Here is an 18,067-nt window from a genome sequence, read left to right on the forward strand (position 1 = left end):
TTAATAACTCAAGGAGAAGGAATTTAAACAGTTGCTCCTTTTAGTTCTTTGGTTTTATTTTCTTCTTAATACATATTGATGCTACCCTTACTTATTTGACCAATGCTGGCATTCTCTGGGATGTTCCTGCTATCGTAACTGACAATTTAGCTCCATCTTTCCACTCTATTTCCCAAGAGCTGCATCAGGATTCCTGCCCACTGGCAGTTGCAGCATGGTTTGGGGGATGGGGGAAGCCCTCCACGTCTCTCTAATCTGGCCTCACTTCTCATTCCTGGCCTTGGTCTTCCCTGCATGGCAGTTACTCCATTCCAACTGTAGTGGAGAGACCTGTATCTAGGCTCCACCTTCTCATTTAGCCTTCCTCCATTCATTTCTCCTCTCCTATAAAGAGACCTAGCTTCTCTCTTTCTCTTGCTCCATTCTGTTGTCTTCCTTACCTTAGGCTTTTATTCTGGTCATTGTTTTAATGGAAGGTAAACGGGGAGAGGGGAAGGAGAAGATGTTATGTACTTTGAACTGGAATTCCAGGTAGAGGATCCCAGGGCAGGACATAAGGATTTTTCCTAATGATGGGTTTTTCAAAGAAGTTTTTGTTTGTTTTTTAAGTTGTAGAAGGACACAGTAGCTTTATCTTATTTATTTTTATGTGGTTCGATCCTGAGGATCAAACCCACTGCCTCACACATGCCAGGCAAGTACTCTACCACTGAGCTACATCCCCAGCCCTCAAAGAAGTTTTTATACAAAATGTTAAGCTTAAGGCTCTTTTCCACAGTTAAAATGGTTCCTAGGGCCAAATAATCTAGGGAAAAAAATTCAACTATATAATTTTTCAGTGTAGACTTCATATGTCCTACATATTTAATTATAATTAATCTTATCCAAGATACAAATTGTTGGCCTTACTGAATTAAATTATCTGAGCCTAGGCTTCCCCAAATATGCATGCTTAAAAAACTCACAAGGTAGTTTCATATTACATAAAACAGAAATATAGATGATGTATAATATTTATACTTACTCTATATAAATATATAACATACTATTTACTTGCAAAATTATAAATAGTAGGCCTCCACCAGTTTGGGACACAGAATGGAAAGAGCAAGATGTCACCTCACTATCTGCCTATTTTAATAAGATGTTATATAACTGAAATTCCTGATTGTTCCCATTTGTTTACAGAAATATCTGTAAAGTTAAATACTTTTCAATTAGCAACTAAGTATCTAACCCAGATGATGTATCAGGGAGGCAGCTGAGGTTTGCATTCAATGACCATATATCAGAACTTCTGTATATTACCACTTCCTTGGTTTCCTCATATCAGAAACTGAGATTGGATTTTCATGATTTTTTTAAACAAGCATTTTTAAACTGCTTCATTTGATATTTTTCTCCTCTGGGTGTTTTCAAATTGATTTTTCAGTGGAAAGATGTTCCATTCCAGAATTTTGTCAGGTATTAAAGTCAAGCTAACAGGTCAGTTATTCCCAAGTATGTTCTATTTCATTTTCTCAATCATCTTAATGTCCTGGGCTGCTCCGAGCTCACACTGTCCACAGTCTAGTTTCTTTCCTAAAAATGCAGCTATTGAACAGAAGGAAAGAACAGTTCCAAAATGATGGCATAAAAATTTAGAGGGATGGTTTGCATAAAACTCTAATTGGCACTTTATATGACATTTTAAAGGCATTAAGTATTTCAAAGCCATTAAGAAAATTGTTATTATTATAAAAGTCACTTTAAAAGAATAAAATTACCCACCAGGCTGTTAACTCCAAAATATTTCCTTTGAGCAGTGAATAATTCATAGTGATGGTCTTATGCTTTCATACTATAATTAAAATTAATAACTAAAATTCTGCAAATATTGTCTTTCAATAGAACCACTGCGATATATTTTGTGCAATTGTTCCTTCTTAAGGCTGGAGATCAGCTTTTTTATGAGAATGATGTATTTTCTTTCTATATGCTTTTTTATTTTGATTACATAGGAAAGAATGAACAAACTTAATTTAGTAGGGCAATCTACAATCTTCACAAGTATTAAATTCCATCAGTGTTTTCTTTTTCTCAAGTGCATTTCCACTGAGTTGCAACATTGTTCTTCCTCTTTTCTATTCTAGATTCATCAGCTTCTAATTGAGTATTCAGTTAACACAGATGTAAGATGTGCAGAATTGTGTTCAAGAAAAGATCAAATCAAGAGGCTGCCAATTGGACTTTAACCTGTTTGCTTTTAATAATGCTTAAATATAGATCCCAATTTGTAAGCTTGGTTTAAATATTATTAAATTTTTTCCAGTGTTTCTTTGTACTTCAAATGTTTATTGACTTGTGAAGATAGATATGGATGAATAAACTTACCCTTCAAACTGGATAAATCAGTGGGATATTAGAAATTGAATATTCTTGATATTTTAAAACAGGTTTGTATTACATGGTGTGTTGATTTTCTTTTCTTTCTTTTTTTTTAAACCAAGGAGATAGAAAAGTAAAAACAAGACACCTAAACTGGCTTCTACTTCTTTTCTAGTGGTGAGGTCACGAACATGTGCCCTAGCCTGCCTATTTTCCCACACTCATTTCATATTTGCTAGTAGTTGATGAACAATCCTTGGCTTGAGCCTTGGAAGGCAAAAGGAAGTCTATGAAGACAGAGAGCAACAACAAGAGGAACCCGATGGGTTGAAGTACCAGTTCCTAACACTCACATCAACTCTTGTGTTCTTCAAGGGAGTGGTCAGCCATGTCCAGTGCTGCCAAAGAGCAAGAAAAATAATCACTAATGGGTTTCTTTTGCTTGAGCAAGTGGAAGCCACTGGGAATTTTGAGAAATCCCGGGTGCTGTAGTTGCTGGGCAAGTGTGAAGGGGAAGGTTAGGAAAATGGAATATGCTGGAGGAGGCTAGTCTGTCAAGCTCAGCAACCATCTCCAGGAGTTGTGCTCCTCAGGGCCCTGACCAGAGAGCTTCCCAGTGTTGTCCAGTGAACAACCTGAACAAACTTCAGCAGGGAGTGAGCACCCATTGTGTCTATTCTTTGCAATACCTAACATGAGAGATATGACATTGAATGTGAATTTAATGAACATTTTTTTGAATAAGCAAAAGCAAGAACCTATGCAGAAGAAGGTAGAAAAGGTTTTTACAGTCTAGTAATCAAACTATTTTGAAGATTATGCCAAGGATTTATTTAATTTTATTTTAAGAATCAGGCAGTCAGAAAGAGACATCATCATCATCATCATCATCTTCATCATCATATCAATGACAACACTTTTTTTTTTTGGCATAAAGCCTGATAGCTTAGGTAGCCTTTTTTCCATATTCATTGTCTAAGTCTTTGTAGAAAAGGGCTTCAAAGGACATCCAAGAAAGAATTATAAAATAAGAAACATTAAAGGTGGGTTGGGGATATAGCTCAGTGGTAGAGCACTTACCTAGCATATGCGAGACTCTGGGTTTGATCCCTGGTGCTGCAAGGAAAGTACTTCAAATGTGTGACTTAAATCAGAATGTAGGAATTTCCTAAAGTAGATTTCTAACTAACATTGACTCATGATGTTGTATGGTTAAAGAGAAAGACTAAATTAACATGCAGTAGTAACCTAAAGTCAGGATGTATAAGCAGAAGTGTAGCATATTTATATGTCATGAAATCAGCCTATTTCATTGCACTTTCATGTGAGTCTATAGCAGTCTGAGCTCCAGAAGGAAGCTATACCAGAAAGCAAAAAATTTGGGGAAGAACTTACAGAAGAGCTATAAAGATTATTAAAGACCAAAGATGCATTTCCTATGAAATGTTCAAATGGAATTTCATAAATCCTTATTCATTGTTTCAGAATTCATGATGATTCATATAATGTAGTTGCATAAGGGGAAAGATGGGCTGAGCCCAATAATTTAGATTATAATTATCTTCTAAAAGAAATATCCAAACTTGACTCCAAGTACACAATACCAGATCTTCATCAACTGTTCTTTGGTTTATTTGGTTCAGCTTCTTTGCTGGGAAAGAGCATTCCAACAAAATTTTATGGTGGTTTAAGACTAATTTTTGCAGCAAGAACAAAAAGAAAAGCGCCAACCCACTTAGTCTAAGTAAGCATTGGAGGAGTGAGTTTAAACAGAGGTTGTCACAGGGGGTTATGGAATCTGTGTCCCTGGAGAGTTTTAAAAATAGGCTGAGCACTCATCCCTCTCACTAACATTAGAGATGGTTTCAGCCAGTGTCATAGCTAGAGGACAGCCCCAGGCCCTCTCGGGTTCCCTTTTCCACCTCTATGAGTCCACAAGCTAAAACAATATCTGAGGAGGCCTCTCTGGCAGAGTGAGCCACAGTCACGCAGGCACATTTCTGAATACATTACTTTCTGACCACATGGAATGATAAGTATATAAGTGAGGGTGGGGTCCGAATCTTTCCTTTACCACACTCTACAGCAATTGCCAAGACAGGCTGCTCCCGCTACCAGCACCATCTCTCGGCTCTAAGCACAAGGAAAACCAGTTAGTATTGAACCATGGTGCTCTGTTGGATTTCATTTGTCACATCATGTTATGGTGTGTGTGTTTGTGTTTGTGTGTTTGTGTGTGCGCGTGCGTGTGCTCATGCATGTTCATGTGCACGCAGGCGCATGTGAAACTAGGGTAAGTAAAACTAATCAGAAAGGAAATTCAGTTAAAAAATAAAAAAAAAAAATATGGGGAAAGAGCCTTCATGTTTTCTTGAGGTTGGACTCTGACGTCAGCAGTTGATGCTAATGTTAGATCCTACCACTTAGCATTTGATTTTAAAAAGAGCCTCCTTGGGTCTGAAGCCTATTCGGAATTGTTGCCTGTTGTTCTCAGATAGGGTTTCCTCTTAGAAGACCAGCTCTGTTCCTCTCCTGGTGCTGCTTGGTAATGGCCACTTTCTCATAGGGACTGAGGTGGCAGCATAGCTGACAGGCACGGAGGTAGCTTTAAATATCACCGCACCCCATCATTTGGTGGGTGGGTGTGTTGTTGCTAACTGTGCTTCCACTTCAACAAAGAAAGTGGTGAGTTGCCAAAAAACAAAGATGTTCCATCTTAAGAATTATGCGGAACTCTTTCCAGAGAGGCATTATTTTTTTTAAAGCATTTTATCCTAAAATACTTTCCAAATTTATTTAGACATTATATCCAAGGAAAGTAATTTCAGTATCACGCCATGCAGCTTGAGTCTGTGAATGAGAACAAGTCTGTTGACAGAGACTTGTTCTCATTCAACAGAAATCTATCTTTATTATTCACCAAGTGGGCCCTGGTGGCCTGTGTGGGGTGGGGGACCTGCCAAGGCCATAATTACCCTAGCTGACCAAAGACACATCAGACCTGGCAAACTGCAGCCTAACAAATTTGCAAACAGGTGGTGAAAATATGATTTGGTTCTTTTTAAATTGTTCTTTCCTATTTGCTTCCCATAAAATGCTGCTTTTTTGAAAGGTCACTTTAGTTTTCTTTAGGAAAAGGAGCCTCCATCTCCCAAATCCTCAGTTGATGCCCTTCCCTAGAAGTCTTTCCATTAATTGAGTTGGCCTGAAGGTCATAAACCACAATCAATATGGAGGCTGGTTGCTGCAAGGTGCTAATTGACATCCCCAAAGAGGAATAGTGTCAACAATCAATAGAGAAGACAGAGCACTGGTAGATTTATGGCTTTGATTTTGAAAAGGTATGGGAATGCCCAGTGATGTTTTCCCCGTACTCCTTTTGAATGTTAATGCTTTCTTGAAGATGATTTCAGACACACTGCTAGGATACTGCCTCTACTCACTGAAGCAGAATCCTCTGAAGAGTTGCTGAGGCAGAACTGAAATCATGGCTCGCCTCAAAGAAGCAGCTGTATTGGCCGCTAATGATGCCTCACACAGAAAGACGATGCTCCTTTAACTCGGGGTTTTAATGGGAAGTTTCTAAGCCTGAAACAACAGCTTCGGATCTGGGTTGTGCCATCAGCTGCTCGCAGCTACCACTGTCTTATGCTTTAACACGGCTTGTTCGGGAAGAATGGAAACTAAAGAGGCTTCTAACTACCTGTAACTGTTCCACCAGGAAATGGATCAAGTGTTTGTTCAGCCAGATCCAGGTACTTGACCATAACTGCGTCTTTGATGAGCTAATTAGATGCTTTTCTCTAACTTTACAATTTATGCATGAGCAATAATCGCATAGCTGCCTTTTGGGTCCAAGTTTTGAATTTAAATGTAGCTGTTAAAGTCTAATTAAATAGTTGCTAGGGGAAGTTAACACAAAGGGGTAAAATGTAATAATGACTTTGTTTTTAAAGCATGCTTAACTTTATTATGGTACTGATACTGGATAAAGAAGTAGAAAAACAGGCTTTTTTTCTTTTCTAAGCTGCAGTAAATTATTCTTGAAAGCTGTTTGCCCATTACGGATCTTCTCTCTCCCTTGTTTACTTAAAACATCCAACCTTCCAAAAGGCAATAAGAGTGTTTTGATTTGTTTAAAAAAGAATCACAACTCAACAACTCTTAATGAGAGCCTGACTGTCCCTGGGTTATGAGCAGTGGGTAGCTCTAGCCTTTTGAGGTATCTGCAAGCAATCTTTTTCACTGCGAAACACACAAGGACAGAAACAGAAAACAGGTAGAAATGAAGGGTTCATTATTTGAAGTTAAAAGTCCCAGTTTGCTAAGAGTATCTTTAGAAAGTATGCATTACTGCCTGGCCATCCTTATGGTATTTCTCTAATGTTCTCAGCTGGACTGCAGTGTTGCCCTGCAGTTCCTTTAAAACTCTCCAAGCAGGTGTTAGGAAAAAGAGGAAGATAGAGAAGAAGCATAGCTGAGGTTGGGACTCCGGTTGAAGAGGAAGATCCCCTATTGACCCAGAGGTGACAAGCAGCAGTGAGTTAGGAAGGAGAGGGTCTACTCCCAGACCCAAGCAGCTGTGTCTGCAGGCTGACTTTGCAGGGATGAGCAGAGAACAGCCCTCCCAGTGCAGTATTAGGTGCTGGCAACAGCTCCCAAACTGCCTGTTGACATTTGTAACTGAACACACATCATGTTTTAAAAATTATTATTTGTGGGCTTTCTAGTGGCCTTAGGTCTACTATTTGAGCATGTTAAATAACATTCACCCTTAGCCATTCTGTGAATTTGGAAGCATCAGGGTGATTGTATTGGAGTTTTATTTGGATAAAAAGAATGTAGACATTGCCTTATATTTATATGATTCAAAAATAAGGGAGGAGGAGGAGAGGGTGTGGGAAGATTTACAATGAATGAAGCCCCTAAAAAGGGCCAGAAAATCTTTACCTGAAGTTCTTGACTGGTCACCAGGGCCATGTATTTTTTTTAATTTATATGAAACATTTTGTATCTTTATTTGTGTAACCTGAAATGCAAATTCTTGATCACTGAGCTAATATGCAGGATTTCCAAAGGATCATAGGGGAATAACTTTTGCTTATGTAGTGATTTGATTACTTAGATGATGCAGTGGCTTCTGTGGAGGGCTCACGATTGTTGGGGCGATGTATGGGGTAGCCTGAGGTTCGAACACCTGGGTGGATGAGTGGGTTGAGAGTGAGGTGTACCTAGAGAGTCAGTAGTTCTACAAACAGGAATGCAGCTAAGGCTTCCTTTAGCTCAAAAAGTATCCAGTGGTTCTATTTACCCTCCCTGTAATGGGTGGGATCCTAAAAATAAAATTCCATACAGGAATGCATTACTATATGGAAAACCATGTAGCCATTTCAACAGTCAGCTTCAGAACTGTTCTAGAAAAATGTAGCACTTTGTGGAAGTTTCTCTCTTCTGGTCACTGCAAATTTAGTTCTGACTAGCTAGCCAATGCCCTTCCTGTTAGTCTACAGATTAGTCTCATTAGTCTGCCAGGTAAATGTAAATAAGGTGCACAGAATGTCTTTGTAGGACAAAGTGTCCTGTCAATGTAAACTGGACAAGCCCAGGAGTGTTCTTGCTCAATGGATGGGCTGTTTTTTACGCCTACTTTTAAAAACATGTCAAGTCACGGAATTAAGTTTTTGGCCTAGAAGTTTTAAAAATTAGGTATAGCAATTATGTGATTTAGGAGTACTTAAAATACAGGCAACATTGCTTAACTGCACTCTTCTTGCCATTAACAGCAGAAGGATGACAACTTTTAACTCATTCAAACATGTAAGAGAAATACTTGGTCCCTCTTGCATCCTTTGTAGGAGATGGGGGTGTCACTCTTTTTATTACTGGTTTTTATGATTTGGGGCAGTTTATAAATCTCCATTCCTTTCTGTGCTTGGTTGCATAATAGAGATTAGAAATAAATCTCATTTTGCATAAAAATGATAGAGAAAACACTCATATATTAGCACTTGGTTATTAAATACCCACTCTGTGCTCAACAGGGTTGCACATGTACTGCAGCTGTGGTCACTGTAACACATTCCATGAGGGTGAGCCCTTGAGTCAATGACCACAAAAGTAAGGAGAGAACAAGGTGCCAAATGCACTTAACTGATTCTGTTTCTGTCTCTTTAACAATAAGAAAAGAGGCAAGTCATTGCTTTAGGATGTACTTTCTTCATAAAAAGCACTTTTCCCTTCTGTGAAATTATGTAATGAGATGTTAATGAAATAAAATGTCCAAGGTATCCGAGCCAGAGCAGGGTATGTGTTGACATGAATAACTTCCACACACAACTTTAGGATTTAGTGTATTTTAAACGGCCGCCCCTCCCAACCACAGAACAGACTGGGTACAAATGGACTGACCTCTTCAATAGAAGGGTAACTGCCTATCTCTGGCTGATCTTTATTTTTAGGATCCCACCCATCTGTATTGCAGCCAAGGAAAATTTAAAGAGCCAAATAACTTATAGCTTTTCAAATCATGAGAGCTGTGACTATTAAAGTGCCATTGTGACCCAAGCTAGCTATGATTCTTTGAAACAAGATCTCTTTCTCATACTGGGTCTGACATCCCAGTTCGACTGAATGACTTTTACTTCCCCCCGACCCCCATCATTGTATCAGTTAGCTGGCACCTTGAATTTTGAGTTCAGTTCTCTGGATTTTAAGGGGCAGAGATTTGATTCAGCCTATCTTCAAAGAAGCAGTGACCCCAGAATGGCAAGCAGTTCTTCAAGGAGCTTGTTATTTAGTAAGAGGAAGGTGTTGTTTAGTAAGAGGAAGTGACAGCTCATCTAGACTTGTCACTGATCAATGCTGCCCGAGTGTAGGAAATCTCTGGAGGCAGAGCAGGGAGCACCCCATCCTCTCTGAGGGGGATACATAAGATCCCAGGAAGGAGCGGATATTTGGTGACAACTCAGAAGGAGGGGGAGGACCCCCCAGAAGTGGGAAGAGGAGGAGGCAGTGAGCACTATGAGGTGGGAGCCTGTAGGTGTTGGAAGACCAGCAGGTGAGATGGAGCCAGGGAAGGGGCAAGATGAAGCCCTTCTCCTTAGGTGCCCCAGAGTCAATTACATATACATTTATTCTCATCAATACTTTGGTCATTTTACTGGACACCATATGTGATTTGACATTTGTTCCTTTTTAAACTTATGAAAATAGATTAACATCTTAGAAAACTCCATAAGAGTGTGTCTGCTCAGTGGTCCTGGATGCATCAGGGCATCAGGTGCCCAGGGGGTTATTGGGCTATGGACACTGGGGTACATGGGTCTTCTGGAGGAGGAGTGGTAAGATCTGAGCTTCGGACAATGGACCAGGATGCAATATGTAGAAAGTACAGGCAAAGGAAGAGGAACACACTGAAATTACTGAAATTAAAGCAAGTGGCTAAGAGAGAGAATGGCTACGGCAAAGATGAACTGCTTACACGGGGATTCCTGAGTAATTCAGGGTGTTTCACACTTTGTCTGTATTGTGGAGTCCACAGAGCTTGACTTGTGAAAAGAAGATGTGTTTTATGATTTTTAAAATGGGATCTTTTAATTTAGGTTTTCTTGGTCCAGTATTAAAATTAGACTTTATTTTCTGAGCACACACAAATGGACCCAGCCAAGGGAAGACACAGATGCACTGCGTGATGGGCAAAGCCAGTCAAGATTAAAATACTGCCGTGAGTAACTGTGGTCCTTCTTTATACTTTAAAATAACTGCCATTTGTTATTAGCAAGTCTTATGATGGTCATGTCAAAATCTTTTTTGAAATGATTTATTTTCACTGTTCATATAAAAGAAAGATTTCATTATTTAGCTAAAAACAATCACGAACATTCTCTAAGAATCATTTTTTTTTTTATCAAAGAGAAACATTTTACTTTGAGACACATTTTTAAATTTATGTGTCTTTGAATGTTTTCATATTGTGATAGCCAAGTGATTAAATTTATTTCTTTTTCTCAATCTTAATCTGATGCTTCCTTTAACTTGAACATGTTGTTGAGCTTTCTAAATTTGTAAATTATTCACTAGCTGATTATAGGTTTAAAATCAAGCAGACTCTTCCAGGGAATTCAAATAGTCCTAAGCAAAATTGTGAAGAAGTGGCATTTGTTTCTGGATCTCTTTATCCTTTTACCCATCTTTAACCAGCTCCTGGTCATTTCTCTCTTTCTACCTGTCATCTTTCATCCTTCCCCAGGTCTCTCCTGTTGGGCCACCTGCTCATGGTACCCATGTTTCCCCCATCCTTCTCCTTTCTAGCAGCCCCTCATTCCCAACAAGATCTTCCTTTTATCTACTATATTTCCTTTCTCCAGTCTCCTACTTACCACATTTCACAGTCCTCACTGACAAATCCCTGCTATTATGTTAATGTGTCACTTTCCTTGGTAAAACACTGCAATTTAATAGGAGGCTTTGATTATTTAACCAAAAGAAGTTATTTTAGTGAGAACTTGAGCACCGTGGTATACCTGAAGGAGGAGAGGTTTACAATTCACAGTGTGCTATAGAGTTTTCAAAATGCTCAATTTGGTTTATCTGGAAGGGGCTAGGGATGAAAGAATGTATTTATTAGCAGGCTTCTGAAAATGTGGTCAGATTGCAAGGAAGGCTTAGCTATACTTTCACCTCTTGAAATTAATTGATTAATTAATTAAAATGTGGTGCTGGGATTGAATCAGGGTGTTGCACATGCTAGGTAAGTGTTTTATCATGGAACCATATCCTCCCACCATCTCTTGCCTTTTAATAAGCAAAAGGCGGTAAGACTGCATATTAAAACTGATTTTTAAATCATCCTGATAGTTGGCATTCCTGTGAAGAAAGTAATTTCCAGAACGTTCTAGAGGAAACCTGAAGAGGGAGATGTGGCAGATGATCCAAATCAGAACAATTAGGCGATTTGCTGGGGCCTCTGGATTGTTTGCCAATCACTGTAGCCCCCAAACAAGTGGTGTATAGACTCTAGGTCCTGAGCTATGGGCTAAGCCCAGAAAGTATGAGAGTTGATCTAGGAGAAAAGGGTTTGACATTTTGTCCTGTGTGCAGGAGGAGGCTGGGAAAGACTGCTCCTGGATGTCAGGGTGGCTCTGATCACAGAGACCAGGGGTGGGAAGGAGGGACTGAACAAGGTATTACAATGTGAGTCAGCTAGCTCATGGCTGGGGTCATTCTCACGGGCCCTAGAACTCTGTCCAGCTCTTCCCTATTTTCACTGGATTCCACAGATCCCCAAATCCTGATATTATAAATTTATATAGTTAATGGTCTTTGCTTTTCCTGCATTTCCTTTTTTGGATTATGTAGTTTATTTTTCTCCCTTAAAATCTGTCTGGAAATGCATACCCATCTAAGCTCTGTTCAGAAGAGACAAAGGAAAGGTCTCTGACTTCCTCTGAAATGAAGGAAAAAAATAGAGATAGAATGGGATTCTTGTAAACCAACAAGCAGAGCAGGGTCAAAGTGAGGTGAACCTTCACGGGACACAAACAGGCAAGAAGGGACATGTTAGGGATGGCTGAGGCTTGAGCACCTCCCTTATCAGATGGCTTTCCCTTGTGCCAGTCTTTGGAGAATCTTATAATTGGAATGATTAAGTCCAGCATAAGTATTTTTGGTGGCTACAGATGGCCCCGGTCTGATATGCTGAGGAAGCTGCATTGGAGGGTCTGGCCACCTTTCCTGCTCCTTTCCTTTCTAGCCCAGTGGGAATCAATACCCAAAGATAGGAGGATGCTTAAAAACAAGAAAATCTGAACCAAACCCCATTTATAACATCCTCCACATTCTTTTTTTTTTTTTTTAAAAAAGATTTATTTTTTTAAACCTTTATTTATTTTTATATGATGCTGAGGATTGAACCTAGCGCCTCACACGTTAGGCAAGCGCTGTACCACTGAGTCACAACCCCAGCCCCATCCTCCACATTCTTAAGAAGCTTAAAAGTATCACTAGTTGGCAACTCCTTTCTCCCAGATAGGAGTTGATATCCCTTTGGTAAATTGCTTTTTAAAGTGTGATTCTATAGACTTTTAAGAGTCCACTTACATGCACACTGTAATTGTGATTACTATTGCTGTACAGAGGACAGTGATTCTAAGTTGATGGAAGAAATGTTTTCATTCTTTAGGTCATAATTTCTTTCTTTATTTGGTTGCTTACTTTCTTTGAGCATAATTTCTTCGGACCCATGTTAGTTTCTATAGTTAACTCTGTTATGTAATTTTTCTCACAAATTCATAATAATTATGTCCATGTGACTTTCTATATGATAGTGTCTAAAATGAATGCTTTTTTCTTACAGAATTTAAGTTTATTTAGTTCAGTACCTTTTAATGACTTTCATTTATTGTTTTATTTGCCTTTAAAAACAAATAGGAAGTCAGGCACATACTTGTAATTCCAGAGACTAGGGAGGCTGAGGCAGGAAGATTGCAAGTTTTGAGGTCCACTTCGGCAACTTAGCAAGGCTCTAAGCAATATGGCAAGACCCCACTTCAACAGAAAAAGTAAAAAAAAAAAGCTGGGGATGTGGCTCAGTGGTAGTGTCGTCCCAGGTCCAATCCCCAGTAACACAAAACAAACAAAAACAAAACAAAAAATGCAAAACCTAGTAATATCCAAGTGCCTCATTTTTTTTTCTCCAGTTTTTCCTTCTCTCTCTTTCTACCAGATGGACTTAAATGCAGGAAGCCACTGCCAAGAAAACTGTCCTTTTAATAATATTCAGTCGATTAAATCCTTTTCCCCAGCTCAGTTCTCTAGGTGCTTCCCAGGGTCAAGTATTGAACTTGGTCTTTGTTTTTGAAGAAGAAAGTAAAAGCAGCAGTAACTTGATGGTTTGGGAGTCTGAGATGCCTCCTCCCTTGGCTCAGGCAGCAGAAAGCAAAGGAGAAGCATTGTGGATTCCTTAGGGCTGCCTTAGTGCAGGGGAGACTTTGTTGTCTTTTTTCTTCTTCTTTGTACACCTTTCAAAGGGTTTCCATGGTCATTCATTTATATCATAGCACCATGAGATATGAGGCATTTCTAAATGTTTACAGCTTTGTGACCTCTCCAAGGTCCCAAACTCATGTAGCAGTGGAATGGAAGCCAGAGCCCAGAACCTAGAACACAAAGCTCCCTGAGAGAGTTTCCATATGAAGCACTTCTTTTTGCCTCTGTTTCCTGATACTTGGAAATTATACTTGAAAACAGAAGTCTCTGCTTTCAGGGAGGCTGTAGTAGAGTGGCTAATATATGTTGAGTTTAGCCACAGTCCTAGCACATAGCTGGTGCTCACTTAATAGAACTGTTATAAGAACGATTTGACAGTAATATAACTGGGGGGAGCTAGGGGATTCTTGGCAGGGTGGCAGGGCTTGGGTGTCAAGTTGACAGAAGACCCGGAGGTCAATATTAATTTTCACATTTCTCATCTTCGATATTATAGTTGTCTTCCATGCCCATCCGTCCTGACCTTAGGTGGCCATTCTGAGGACAATCTGGTAATTTCATGTAAGAGGAAAATATTCTTGCCCATAATTATACATAATTAAGCATATCTGGTGAAAAAGAAAGCTGGTTTACAGATTTATACTCTCTGAAAAACATGACTGTGGATATATAAAATGAAGTTGCTATTTGATAGTTATTCCCTCTCCTTCCTTTTCCTTCTTCCTGAAGACACCTCAGCCTCGCCAGAGTGCAGCCACCATGATCTCAGCAGACTGATGATGGAAGAGAAGGGAACCAGGAGATCCTGTGCTTGGCTTTCTGTGGACAATGGATGGAGGGCAGCCCATCCCCTCGCCCCTAGTGCCCCTTGGGAACGTGTCATCAGAATCTAGCATGTCTCTGGAGCAGAAAACAACATTTGTTTTTGTGATTTTATTGTTTATTTTCTTGGGCATCCTCATTGTCAGGTGCTTCCGGATTCTTCTGGACCCATATCGGAGCATGCCGACCTCTACCTGGGCTGATGGACTTGAAGGCCTGGAGAAAGGGCAGTTTGACCATGCCCTTGCTTAGCAGGGGCAGAGCAAGATCTTCTCCTGAGAAGAAGAAGAGGTGAAGTGCTTCATATCTGCGCAAAGATTCCCTTTAGTCAATGTTCTGAACAAATTTTAACAATATCTTATCCTAGGACCACCACTCATTATTTCATAAGCATGCCATTGAGTTAGTCTTATTTGAAGATATTGGAAATGAAAGTTTGTATTGATAACCAAAAATAGGAATGTTTAAATATCTGTGTTTTATTCAATGAATGTATATTGTTGAATGCAATTGTGAAACCCAGGGCACCAATACTGATATAGACTGCTATGAAATAAAGCCCTACTGAGCTGAACAGAGAGGAAAACTAGAGAGGTTCTGTTAGGAACCTGGTTACAGGGCCAGGAAGAGACTGCCTTGCTGTAATCATGCCTCTCAGTTTCTTACTTCATGGGCATCTGGGTCCTGTGCAGAGGGAGGAAGACACTGATGAGAGGACCCCAGTTGGGTATTTGTTTCCTTCTAGAGTACAGCCTTGGGAAGCCACGGGATGCTCAAGCCAAGAGATGGTACTGTCCTTGCAAAATATGAGTGAGAATGATAGCACTTTATTTTTCAAATAAAACTGAATTCATAAGCTATAGAGTTTCAAACAATATTTACCAAAGTATGTTCTCTATTCATATTAATAACATGTGAAGCTATACATAAGACGAATTTCCTTTCTTTACACTGATGATTGAATTAATAGGTTGCAAGTGCTGCTTCAAGTTTTTTTCCCTTAATTAAAAGCTAATTATTTAGAGAAAAACATTTTTACAGCTGTAAGAGGAATGTGCATTTACGATTGCATATAGCCACCAAATAAAACTTTTTAAGAAGCAGCATCGTCTCCTCTCACTTCACCAAGATTAACACATGGGTGGAGAGCCGTGCTGAACGCTGAGGACTTCACATTTTTCTGAGAAAGAAGAAAGAATGAAGAGCATGAAACATCCTGTAATTCATCCTTCTCCCATTTCATGAATGGCTCCCACAACTCATTCCGTGTGGATAAAACCTCTTCTAAATACTTCAATAAAAAGGGAGATGTGAACACCTCTCATTCTAATTTTTATTGGTAGAAAATTTTGTATCTGAACTAAACCAATTAGGCTGCATTCATAATCCACCTTCTAATTTTCTCCTCAGCTACTTATCATATTTTTATTTAAAAAAACTTTAATAAGCTAACTATGTCCAAAAAAGCCACCCTTGTCAGGTGCCATGGTACACACCTGTAATCCCAGTGGCTTGAATGGCTGAGGCAGGAGGATCTCGAGTTCAAAGCCAGCCTCAGCAACTTAGCAAGGCCCTAAGCCCTTGGCCCTGTCTCTAGATAAAATATTTTTAAAAAGTCACCTCCAAAACTCCTTTTCTGTTTCTTTTTCTTTTTTTTTTTTTTTTGGTATCCTGATATCCATGTTCCCCCTGCACTCATATTACTCCTTGATTCTTTTCTTTTTTTGTTGTTAATAAATGTTTTATTTGAATTATAATTTACATACCATAAATTTTTGCCTTTAAAAGTATTAATTTAGTTAATTTTTTAGTATATTCACAGATTTGTGTGACCACTCTATCAAGTTCCAGAACCCTATACTTACTAATAGTCACTTCCCACCTCTCTCCCCTAACCCCTGGCAATTGTTAACCTACTTTCTGTCTCATGGATTTGCCCATTCTGGATATGTCGTATGAGTGGAATCAGACAACCTTGTCTTTTGTATCTGGCTTCTTAGCATGCTTTCAAAATATATCCATGTTATAACATTGCTTTGTATGGCCAAATATTATTTCTTTCTTTTTTTTTTTTTGTACAGACCACATTTTGTTTATCCATTGGTTGTCATGGTCGTCCATTGGCTATTATGAATCATGCTACTGAGAACATTTGTGTGTAGGTTTTGTGTGGACATGTGTTTTCAATTCTAAAAGTAGATTGGGGGGGGCATCTTATGGTAACTGTTTAACATTTTGTGGAACTGTGGAGACTATTTTGCAAAACAGAGTACCATTTTACATTTCCATTAGCAATGTGTGAGAATTTGGATTCTTAACTTTTTCCAACTATTCAAATTATTTCCTTAGCTGTACGATTTGTAACTGAAGAACAATTCAGATTAAAAAGAGGGAACCCAAGATTATTGATGCCTCCAAATATCTGAAGCAAAAGGCCAGTGATTTGTGCTCACCTTGTGATCCTTTAAGCCACTTGTTTTTCTGTCTTACTAATACATGATTTAAGTTTTCTTTTTCCTTTAAATATCCCATGTGTATCCTTATAATTTTTTTCTAATTTTCTCGAGAATCTATCTAATAATTTAGGGAGACTTTGCTGTAAGTCTGGTGTTGCTAGCACTGGAGAGAGAGGAAAAGTTCAGGGTCAGTTCTTGCTCTGGATACCTTCCTACCTTGTTGGAGAGAGAATAAATGAAAGAAGGCATATGATTAAATCATTGTTCAAATGATGAATAAGGACCTCTGACGACCCACATCATCAGAATCATCTGGGGAGCTTCATACGCATACTAATTTTTATTATAAACTTTGTACATGTTTACGGTCACATCATATCAAACAACATGGAAATATATAAACACCAATGGTCAAAATCCTAACACTTTGGGTCGCCCTAACTCTTCAGTTGCTTCTGAGGAGCTTGGTGAAAATGGACTTTACCCCAGCCTTCCATGCCCAGGGTTTAATTCTGCAGAGTTGGGCTAGTGAACAAATACTCCAGGAGGTGGGCATGGTCACTATAGTAAAGCAAAGATTCGAGAAGACATGGCTCAGTGTGATAGTGCATGTCTAAGTGCTTGGTAAAATTTATGAAATAAATTAGATCTTAACCTAAGAAGATGGAGGTATTTTAGATACATGCAAAGGAAGACAGGAGGGAGAATAAGGAAGAGGCAGTGTGGGTGTGGCTCTGGGCTGGGAGGGCAGCCTTCCTGGAGTATGTAGTTGGAGAGGTAGCTGGCACTCATATAAGAAGGACCAAGTTAGGGCTGGACATCAGAGGTTCCTAGGCCAAAGTGTAAGAGTCATCACTGCAGATTCATGAGCAGGAAAATGACAAGCAGACTGGTGTGTCGCTCCAGTTTCTGCACCCTTCTTCTGGACAACACCAGGTTCCACTTCTATAATGGGCTTGGACTGAAATAGCCATCTGCCCTCTATGAGGCCTTTGAGCCCAGGCCTTGCCAGTAAGTGCTAGGGGGCCTCCCAAAGCCCGGTCTTCTTTCTTTCTTCCCTTTATTGCCCACTCTATTTTTGTTTTTCCTTCTCAGATTACTGCTCCATGTCCAGCCTCCCATTTCTAGGTCTCCCCACTCCTCCCCTGTGAAGACCAAGAATACCATAACAAGTGATAAAAAGCTTTAGGCTACTCAAAGTAAATTGATCCCCCCTGTGGGAAGTGCCAACTCTCTGTTATAATTACTCTCAGCTCCTTGGGGTGAACATCATATTCTCAAAAGGTCACGTAAGCCCTCTTTTTCCTGGCTTTTGGCTACAGGAGTTACAGTGCAGCATTTTGCCTACCTTACAAGATATTTATAATGAGGGCAGCTGGCATTTATCGTGTATATCTGCAACTCAGGATGAAAAAAACTTTCCCAAGGTCACTCTC

The 18,067-nt window shown here is 39.4% G+C and overlaps 1 protein-coding gene across 4 annotated transcripts; it reads left to right on the forward strand.

Annotated features, from left to right (window-relative positions):
* The first annotated feature begins 5,335 nt into the window (after nucleotides 1-5,335).
* On the forward strand, nucleotides 5,336-16,941 carry Ctxn3 (cortexin 3). Of its 4 annotated transcripts, none has more exons than XM_058584211.1 (3): nucleotides 5,336-6,122; nucleotides 9,969-10,090; nucleotides 14,083-16,941. In XM_058584211.1, the coding sequence occupies exon 3, from the start codon at nucleotides 14,182-14,184 to the stop codon at nucleotides 14,425-14,427; it is 246 nt and encodes an 81-aa protein (XP_058440194.1). In that variant the 5' UTR covers nucleotides 5,336-6,122; nucleotides 9,969-10,090; nucleotides 14,083-14,181; the 3' UTR covers nucleotides 14,428-16,941. The 4 variants fall into 4 exon arrangements, with proteins under 4 accessions (XP_058440194.1, XP_058440195.1, XP_046316385.1 ...); XM_058584212.1 differs by having other exon boundaries at nucleotides 10,011-10,090; XM_046460429.2 differs by lacking the exon at nucleotides 5,336-6,122 and adding an exon at nucleotides 9,101-9,424.
* The last annotated feature ends 1,126 nt before the right edge of the window (nucleotides 16,942-18,067 follow it).

Source organism: Marmota monax, unplaced genomic scaffold, assembly GCF_021218885.2.
Source record: "Marmota monax isolate L192 unplaced genomic scaffold, Marmota_monax_Labrador192_F-V1.1 WCK01_AAM20220418_F8-fsc00006, whole genome shotgun sequence".
In the NCBI taxonomy this organism is placed as follows: domain Eukaryota; kingdom Metazoa; phylum Chordata; class Mammalia; order Rodentia; family Sciuridae; genus Marmota; species Marmota monax.

Excerpts from the sequence above, each read along its gene's own strand:
- Ctxn3 (XM_058584211.1), top strand. The coding sequence starts at position 14,182 with ATGGATGGAGGGCAGCCCATCCCCTCGCCCCTAGTGCCCCTTGGGAAC.